Source organism: Schistocerca piceifrons, chromosome 2, assembly GCF_021461385.2.
Source record: "Schistocerca piceifrons isolate TAMUIC-IGC-003096 chromosome 2, iqSchPice1.1, whole genome shotgun sequence".
Classification (NCBI taxonomy): Eukaryota; Metazoa; Arthropoda; class Insecta; order Orthoptera; family Acrididae; genus Schistocerca; species Schistocerca piceifrons.
Window position 1 is genome coordinate 618,911,385 of NC_060139.1, and position 9,945 is coordinate 618,921,329.

The 9,945-nt window shown below is 44.4% G+C and overlaps 1 protein-coding gene across 1 annotated transcript; it reads left to right on the plus strand.

Moving 5' to 3' along the window:
* The first annotated feature begins 1,027 nt into the window (after positions 1–1,027).
* Positions 1,028–1,417, plus strand: LOC124775674 (germ cell nuclear acidic protein-like). The gene has a single exon (XM_047250501.1). It carries the CDS (start codon positions 1,028–1,030, stop codon positions 1,415–1,417), a length of 390 nt encoding a protein of 129 aa, XP_047106457.1.
* The last annotated feature ends 8,528 nt before the right edge of the window (positions 1,418–9,945 follow it).

A 9,945-nucleotide genomic window follows, 5' to 3' on the forward strand; every position in this document is an offset into this window, starting at 1 on the left:
AGTAGGCATGGCAACAGCCCTCAAATCCAGACACATGCTGGTAGGATCAAAACAGTATAGCCCATAGAGAAATAGGAGAAATGTTCGAAGAACTTGCATGGAAATTCTTGTAAGAAAGATGTCACAGTCCCCATGAAACCCTGTTGGGTAAATTTAGAGAAACTCAGATGATTGTGCAAGCTTTATGCTTCCATCATGAGAACGATATGAGAAAGGAGGGTGTGTATAGAGGTATAGCCAATCATTTCTCACTTGTTCAGTGAATGAATGAAAATGAAAAGAAAACTGATATTAGTCAGATGTGCTGTCTGTCATGTACTGTACAGTGGCTCGCAGAGGATTTTTGTAGATGTAGAAATAATTCTCATTGCAAATTCCTCTGGTGGGAAAGTGGTAGTAGGTACAGTCGGTCATAGGAACATAATGGAAAGAGACCAATCTGACCATTATGAGATAATGGGATGGGAAGGGAATGTGTCAGGTGGGTATATAAAACTTCAACTTTTGTTGATTGTAAGAATGCTGTTAATGCTCAGATTTACAGATATACTGCGGCGAATTATGTGACTCCAGAGGTGCTGTTAGTTCAGATGTCTTCTTCACAGAGCATAATGCTTGCCCCCCCCCCCCCCCCCAATGTAACTGTTGTGATGAATTAATTCCTAGAAGAAGAAGTAGTAAAATCTATGAATCAAAAGTTCTAATGAATGTGTTTGGGATGCATTAGAGGGAAAACTGCAGCATATCGGCTATCATCAAAAACTCTTCCAGAGTTCAGGAGCAGGACAAACCGTCAAGAGTTCTTGAACCTCAATTGTTGCTTAGTTACTTGGGTTCAGGAAAATGACTGTTCAGGTTGTTAACATTTACACAAAATGCTTCTAGAATAAATGCACCTCTAGCAGTGGTGCCACAGAAATATCTGAACGGACCAGAGCCGCTCGTAGCCAGTACAAGCTAGCCGCATCAGATATCTGCGGCATGCACACTTACTGAATGGCAAAATTCAGGCAGTGGTGTGATAAGCATGGGTGTGAGTCAGTCAGAAGCAAGCATGGGTGTGAGTCAGTCAGAAGCAAGCATGGGTGTGAGTCAGTCAGAAGCAAGCATGGGTGTGAGTCAGTCAGAAGCAAGCATGGGTGTGAGTCAGTCAGAAGCAAGCATGGGTGTGAGTCAGTCAGAAGCAAGCATGGGTGTGAGTCAGTCAGAAGCAAGCATGGGTGTGAGTCAGTCAGAAGCAAGCATGGGTGTGAGTCAGTCAGAAGCAAGCATGGGTGTGAGTCAGTCAGAAGCAAGCATGGGTGTGAGTCAGTCAGAAGCAAGCATGGGTGTGAGTCAGTCAGAAGCAAGAGCAGTGTCAGTTGAGCTACTGTACAGTGCAGAGTCCATTTCTGTAATCCGCTTATCACGTGGGTAGAGTCGACTCATGGTACTTACCGACATGTGGAACTTTCGTTTGGCACTCTGTGCCTTTTTGCCCCTGTTAAGTTACATCCGCAAAGTACAAAGCACCCTGAAATTGCGAAGAAAGTGTACTTTGTTCTGGATGCATGTCCATCGTTCTGATGGTCACACGATTGGCCAGCCTCAGGGGACTTACAACTCTTGAGAGTATGTGCTTGGCTACCATGGGGCTCCAGTCTTAACAGCATTACATCCTTTCCATTCTGGATGTTTATATTCCTCCCTCCTGCACCGCTGTTTCATCGTATGGATTTCTTGGTGCCGATCTTGCTTGGATCTGGTTCATGACTGGGCCTAGAGTTTCCACTTCTGGCATATTGTACAACTTTTCATTAAATAAACATATGGTACTCATCGTTGGATTTCACCTACCACAAATTTTCAAAGTTGTCCAGAAGTGCGGATCATGCAGGGAAGGTCACCCAGTGTGACATGTGCTCCACCTTTGTGCCTTTCCATCTGTGCACCCTTCCTTTTAACACTAATACATCCAAAACTCTGTGTGCGTGCATGCGGGTTAATCATCAAGCACCTGCATGGTGGTAGCCCCCTGACTATGCAGGGATCGCACTGTTGGTGCATTAGCTGGAAACCTGCCACATATGCCAAGGAGTATGTGCCCATTCTGAGTAGGGAACAGGCACACTGAGCAGCAGATTAATGGCCGGGTAGTCATTGCAGAGGCTGTGACATCCATGGGAAGAGCCCCCATTCAGAATGGGTGGTGTTACTGGTGGATCAGCCACAAATGAAGTGGATCAAGTTATCTCCCGCTGCTGGCCATATGGTCCCAGCATTCTCCATGAAAGGACAGTTCTTTCCTTGGCTGTGCCATGGGAGGAACATAGGGCTAAGCAGGAAGTAGAGCAATACTCCCCACAATACTCGCTTGTACAAGGACTGATGGTGAGTCGTCCTTGGCCACAAAGCTCTTGCTGTGAAGAACCGAGAAGACAAATTTGGAGAAATGGCAGCCTTCTCTAAAATGAAAAGCAGGTCAGTTCCGATCAAAATGGCATCCCCTGGACAATACGTTTGCTACCGATACTTGGCCTTGGGAGGGCGAATCATTGCACATGAAAAGGTCGAGGTGATGGTATACAGATGTGGTATGAAACCATATGGTAGCTCCCCCCTCCCCGCCCTCCAATGTGGTGCCTCGATAGCTTGAAATTTGGGCACATGTCTATGCGTTGCAATGCTAGCCCCATCTGTAGACAGTGTTGATGAGCACTGCATGTGAACGCTCCTAGTGCAACTCCACCCATCTGTGTCAACTGTGGAAAGCACCATTCTCCCTGCTCACCAGATTGTATTGTTTTACCGGGAGAAACGAAAATATGAGAAAACAAGAATCTGGACAAACTAAGTTGCCAAGAGGCCAAGAAGTAGTACAAGCAGTTGCACCCAGCATGTCAAATGTCATATGCTACAGCTATGACGATGTCTCCCCCTTTACAGTGCCTGTCCCCTTGATGATTGGATGCTCCCCTCGTGTTCTGGGACATTCCCCCCCCCCCCCCCCCCCCTCCTCCTCCTCCTCAGCCAGAGAGAAAAACATCTTTCTCTGGCTTCTCTTGACTGTAAGGGTTCCCCCAGGACACTTCTCTTCAAGGTTTCTGCCGGTCTACAACTGGGCACCAGCCCGTGGCAGGAGCAGCCACACATGCCGGGGGCTCACTGCTCTTTGGTGGGTTTGTACTTGGCTACCATGAGGCCCCAGCCTTTGCAGCATCTCTTCCCTTCCATGCTGCATATCTGTCCTTTTGCTGTTCTTTTCCCCCCTCCATTGGGGAACATGTCTCTGATGTTTTTGTGAATGTGTTCTGCATTTGCAGTAGCTGATATAAGAACACACTCCACGGTTTCTCATTACTTTTTTCTTTCTTTGTTCCCCTTCTCCAATCCTTCCTCCACTTCGGCATTTGAAGTTTCTTTTTCTTCCTCCCTGTGCACTCCTGAAGGCCAGCCCATGCGTCTGGGTCATTCCATGTCAATTCAGCCAATTTGAGAACATGTTGCAGCTGATAGTCTCAGATTTGGCTGAAATTTAGCACACCAATGCTACAAAGTGTGGAACACTCGTGTACAAAGTTTTAAGTTCCCCTGTCAATTAGTTCCAGATTTATGGCGTGTGAAAGAAGGTGGCATGACCGGAAATTGCAACCCGCATCTGGCAATCTATCTTCAGACCCAACTTCAGGTCTTAATAACTTTGGAACTATTCCGCACAGTCCAGTGAAATTTTTACAAGCCAGTAATGTCCACTTAGAGAACACACACTATGAATCAAAACCAAACAACATATTTTTGATGGAAAATAAAAAATTCCAAAATGTAATACGTTAAAAGCTACATATTGTAGGTGCCTTCTATGCCAAATATAATTCACTCAAAAAGGGTATAAATTTTTTGTGGTAAGCTTAATGCGGTCTAAACACACACAGAACTGATCTTGCTCATATGTCACACAGTTACATGCACACGAAAATACAAAAATTTGAAAAATTGCCTGAAAAACATAGAAAATCTAAGTTTGGTAGCACAAAAAGGACAAGTGATATCCAAGCCAAATTTCAGACACTGCATAAGTAGACCATAATATTATAATACGTGACAAAATTTCAACTTGTCATTGCAAGGCATTTGTGTACAATAAATGTTGACAGAGATGTATTTGGTTATGTTTCTTTTAATACGATTTAGCAAGTAATAGTGATGATGCAGACAGCTTGTTTCAAATAAAGCTGTAGCAATTGTTGGGAACCATTAGGCAACAAAGTTAAACAATGGTAGTTTTCAGGGACAGAATGAGTCATTGTTAGGCAGGAACAACAAAGGAAACAAGCAACAATTATAGGTTACTCATGTTTTTAAGATTCTAGTTCAGACTGGTCAGTACTGTTGTGGAAAGTCAGTATGGAGGCAGAAGAGTGTACTAGTGCTGCTTTCGTTCAAACAAGTTGCAGTATTGCTAGAGCACAAGCATCTGAATGTCATAAAACGTGGAACAAAATGTGGCATTCACTTTGTACTGTATGATGTGGATTAATCAGACCAAGATTTGTTGCTATGGAGATCTGGGATACACCCTGTGGGCACAAGAAGTACAGTTCCAGGAAACTTTTGTGTTTATCATCATATGAAAGTGTTTCTGGATAAGTATTCTTTCCTGTAAAGAAGTTGTTTTGATCCATTTTGGATTCATAAGAAGACAGTAAAGTGTAGCTACAGAGAAATTGATATAAAATCAGTAATGAAAGTAAATCGGTGCATGAAACTAGGACAACAGTTATGTTCCAGGTGTGATAAACTGTTGAATAATGAAGATTATTCTGATAATTTACATGACAGTGACGAAGAGTATCAGCCGCCTACAACCACAGCGGATGAGCAGTTAAATACTTCAGTTACCGCTCTTCGTTTGTCTCCCAAGAAGACAGACACACAAAGTTGGGAAAAGAGACAGGCCCAGCTATGGTAGAAGAGAACTATAAGCAGCTAAAATGGAATTAAAACACACATAGCTGACACACTAATGGTGGAAGAGGGAGAACTATCTGCTCTAAAGGAACAAAAATCATGCCAGAAATGCTCTGATTTGGACAAAATTGTGCAAGATTTGAAAGAAAAATGTGCCATATCCACAAACCAGAAAAAGTAGCTATTCTTACCCTTGCACCTTCCAACTGGTCTATTGACTACACTGCAAAGGAATTCAATGTTTATACATATATGGAAAGCATGCTAGGAAAATAAAAGCAACCCAAGGAGTGCTTCCACAACTTCAGCAGGCTCAGGGTAAGCAATTGAGTTCAGAAATAAGTGCTAGTGTCGGAGTTTTATGAAAATAATGACTACAGCCGAATAATGCCTGAAAAAAAGACTATGTAATGGTGAAAATGGGAAATGTACATGTGCAGATGCAAAAAAGACTGTTGCTATGCAACATATCAGAACTATATGTAGAATTCAAGGAAAAGTACCCCAATACCAAAGTAGGTTTATCATCTTTTTTCAATCTTCGGCCAAAATGGGTTGTGCCTGTAAGTGCAATGGGCACACACAATGTTTGTGTATGTGAGACCCATCAAAATGCTAAGCTGGTGTGTGCTGCCATAAAGGATTCTGGTCTGGATTACGAAGGTGCAATGAAGCTGCTAGTGTGTGATATCAGTTCCTACCAGTGCATGATACACAGGTGTGAAAAGTGTCCTGGTAAGGCAAATCTTGCAGAACAAATGAATAACAAACTGTATGGTGAACTCCTTATGGATGACGATGAAATCGTTTCTTATAAACAATGGACACACATGGATCGCACAAGCCTTGAAGCAAAGCAAAGTACAGTGGAAGATTATGTTGAAATGTGTTGTCAAAAAATGGACAAACTGACCACACACAGCTTCACAGCAACAGCACAATCGGCTTATCTCCAGTTTTGTAGGGATAATTTGAAACAAGCTGAAATTATAGTAATACTAGACTTTTCTGAAAATTATGCATTTATAATTAAAGATGCCATCCAAGGATATCATTGGGACAACAGTCAAGCAACTCTCCAGCCATTTGCGACTTACTATAGAGGTGAATCAGGTGATGTCTGTCATGAACCTGTGCGTTTTTAGTGACTGTTTAATTCATGATGCAATTGCAGTTCATGCCCACATTCGCACTGTCATGGCATATGTGAAAAACAAGCTGCCTCCCGTACATTTTGCAAAATACACTTCAGTGATGGGGCTGCTAGGCAGTACAAAAACTGTAAAAATCTCAAATTTATGCATGCATTACCATGATTTTCAGATTCACGCAGAATGGAATTTTTTTGCAACAAGTCATGGTAAAAATGTATGTGATGGTATTGGTGCTACCATTAAGCGCATGGCATCACAAGCTAGTCTGCAGCACCCTACAGAAGGTCACATTATAACACCTCTTCAATTATTTACCTGCATACCGAAAAATATCTCTGGCATACAATCATTCTATGTTTCAAAAGATGAGGTGAAATCAGTCGAAGAGTTGCTAAAAAGCAGACTAGAACATGTTAAAACTGTTGCAGGCACAAGGAGCCATCATCACTTGTCTCCAGTGGACTGACAATGTGCAGATGAGCAGACTGTCCGGTTATAACTATAGGTTCATGCACAACATGTCTCTTCACAGTGTATCTGACTCAGGATTCAGAAGCAAAAGCAGCAACCAGGTTGCTATGTTATTGCTATTTATGACGACAAATGGTACTAGATTGTGTGTGCTGTGAAGCAGAAGGTGATATATTTGTGAACTTCATGTCACCAGCAGGACCAGCAAGATCATTTCGTTCGCCGCGTTTGGCAGACAGGTGTGGATTCCTTTTGAGCATATTCTTATGACAGTTCCAGTTCCTACCACCGTGTCAGGAACAATTGCCACTCAATATACAGAGTACAGTAGCTAAAGTATGGGAGAACTTCTGTTCGAAGCACAATCGACTGGTTTTTAGCGGTTAAGGTGCAGTAAACATTAATGATAGGCTGTGTTACTCTGTCTATATGTTGTTGCTCAGTGATTAAACGGTTGTGGGAGAGGATAACAACAACAGAACAGTTTACGATATGTTTTTACAAAATTGTGTTGTGGAACAATGGCCACATCACCAAATACATCTGTCAACTTCCATTGTACACAAATGTCTTGCAATAACGTGCTGAGATTTTGAGATATACAGGGTGAGTCCAAAAAATGTATACACCCTTCGAAGCGTCATAGAAAATTTATTTCCTGTTCCACAATGTTAAATTTGTGGAAATGGAATGCTTAAAGTCCAATTGGAAAAATAAATGTACTTTGCAAATGTGATTAATGTTCAAACTGATGGCCTTCAGCATCAATACATTTCTGAGTACGAGTCACCACTGATTCCGTACATGGTACCAAAGTGTCCAATGAGATTTCTGTGCCCACTGCCTGAATCTCATTCCAAAGTGTGTCCAGGTTATGTGGTTTACGTTTCTACACCTCATCTTTTACTGTGCCCCATAAGAAGAAATCCAGCGGCGTGAGGTATGGAGAGCGTGCAGAAAACTCGATTGGTCCCCTGCGTCCTATCCACTGGCCTGGCACATTGTGATCCAGGTATGCTGGTACGTCCTTATGATAGTGTGGAGGGGTGCCATCTTGTTGGAAATAACTCATAATTACTGTATACTGCACAAATGGCAGGGAATACAGAGTCAGCAAGCATTGTTAGGTATGTTTCTCCAGTAACAGTACCTTCAAAGCGGAAAGTCCCAATGAGTCCCCTAGCTGGCAAACCACACCACACATTTACACCAGGCAAATTCAGCCTTTTCAACTATAATGTGAGGATTATCTTCAGCCCAGTACACACAATTGTGCCTATTGATAGTACCATTGAGTTTGAATTGGGCTTCATCCGACCAAATAATGCTACCCATAAATCCCGGTTCACATCTCACTATCTCTTGAACCCATTCACAAAATTCTAACCTTTGATCTGGATCATCATCACTTAGCTGTTGCACCAGCCTCGGAATGTACACACGAAACTTGCCTTTCTGCAGAATATGTAGCACACTACTAGCACTTACATTACTCTCACGTGCCACTTGCCTTGAAGATTTTTGAGGCGAACGCTGAAACAGTTCCAAGACCGCAGTTGTGGAATCATCACTTGTAGCTGTACGAGGTCGCCCTGATTGACCTATATGCACATCACACACTGTTGCATGAATTTCGAATTTGTCTTCTAGACGTGTAATTGTTAACGTTGAAGGTGGTTCTTACCATAATCACTTCTCCACTGTCTTTGAACCGCAGCTGCATTCTCAAACTTCCAGTACCACTTAATTATCTGCTTCCCCGCTTCAAAGCTCAAATGCACGTCCGTCATGTTGCGGTTACTTCCTTGCCACTGCTGCCACCTGTTGAAGAAACATAACATTACTTTCTCACAGATATTTAACCTTGTAGAACGGGAAATAATTTGTCTGACAGTTCAAAGTGTGTGTACATTTTTTTGACGCACCCTATATATCATTATGGTCTACTTATGCAGTGTGTGAAATTCGGCTTGGATACACTTGTCCCTTTCGTGCTACAACACTTCGAAAATCGATGTTTTTCAGGTAATTTTTCAAATTTTTGTATTTTTGTGTGCATGTAACTCAGTTTTTGACTGATATGGGCATGATGAGTTCTGTGTGTATTTGGGCCACATTAAGGTTTCCACAAAAAAATTATACACTCCTGGAAATGGAAAAAAGAACACATTGACACCGGTGTGTCAGACCCACCATACTTGCTCCGGACACTGCGAGAGGGCTGTACAAGCAATGATCACACGCACGGCACAGCGGACACACCAGGAACCGCGGTGTTGGCCGTCGAATGGCGCTAGCTGCGCAGCATTTGTGCACCGCCGCCGTCAGTGTCAGCCAGTTTGCCGTGGCATACGGAGCTCCATCGCAGTCTTTAACACTGGTAGCATGCCGCGACAGCGTGGACGTGAACCGTATGTGCAGTTGACGGACTTTGAGTGAGGGCGTATAGTGGGCATGCTGGAGGCCGGGTGGACGTACCGCCGAATTGCTCAACACGTGGGGCGTGAGGTCTCCACAGTACATCGATGTTGTCGCCAGTGGTCGGCGGAAGGTGCACGTGCCCGTCGACCTGGGACCGGACCGCAGCGACGCACGGATGCATGCCAAGACCGTAGGGTCCTACGCAGTGCCGTAGGGGACCGCACCGCCACTTCCCAGCAAATTAGGGACACTGTTGCTGCTGGGGTATCGGCGAGGACCATTCGCAACCGTCTCCATGAAGCTGGGCTACGGTCCCGCATACCGTTAGGCCGTCTTCCGCTCACGCCCCAACATCGTGCAGCCCGCCTCCAGTGGTGTCGCGACAGGCGTGAATGGAGGGACGAATGGAGACGTGTCGTCTTCAGCGATGAGAGTCGCTTCTGCCTTGGTGCCAATGATGGTCGTATACGTGTTTGGCGCCGTGCAGGTGAGCGCCACAATCAGGACTGCATACGACCGAGGCACGCAGGGCCAACACCTGGCATCATGGTGTGGGGAGCGATCTCCTACACTGGCCGTACACCACTGGTGATCGTCGAGGGGACACTGAATAGTGCACGGTACATCCTAACCGTCATCGAACCCATCGTTCTACCATTCCTAGACCGGCAAGGGAACTTGCTGTTCCAACAGGACAATGCACGTACGCATGTATCCCGTGCCACCCAACGTGCTCTAGAAGGTGTAAGTCAACTACCCTGGCCAGCAAGATCTCCGGATCTGTCCCCCATTGAGCATGTTTGGGACTGGATGAAGCGTCGTCTCACGCGGTCTGCACGTCCAGCACGAACGCTGGTCCAACTGAGGCGCCAGGTGGAAATGGCATGGCAAGCCGTTCCACAGGACTACATCCAGCATCTCTACGATCGTCTCCATGGGAGAAAAGCAGCCT

What these genes read in the sequence shown, in the direction of transcription:
- LOC124775674 (XM_047250501.1), top strand. Translation starts at nt 1,028, where the DNA reads ATGGGTGTGAGTCAGTCAGAAGCAAGCATGGGTGTGAGTCAGTCAGAA.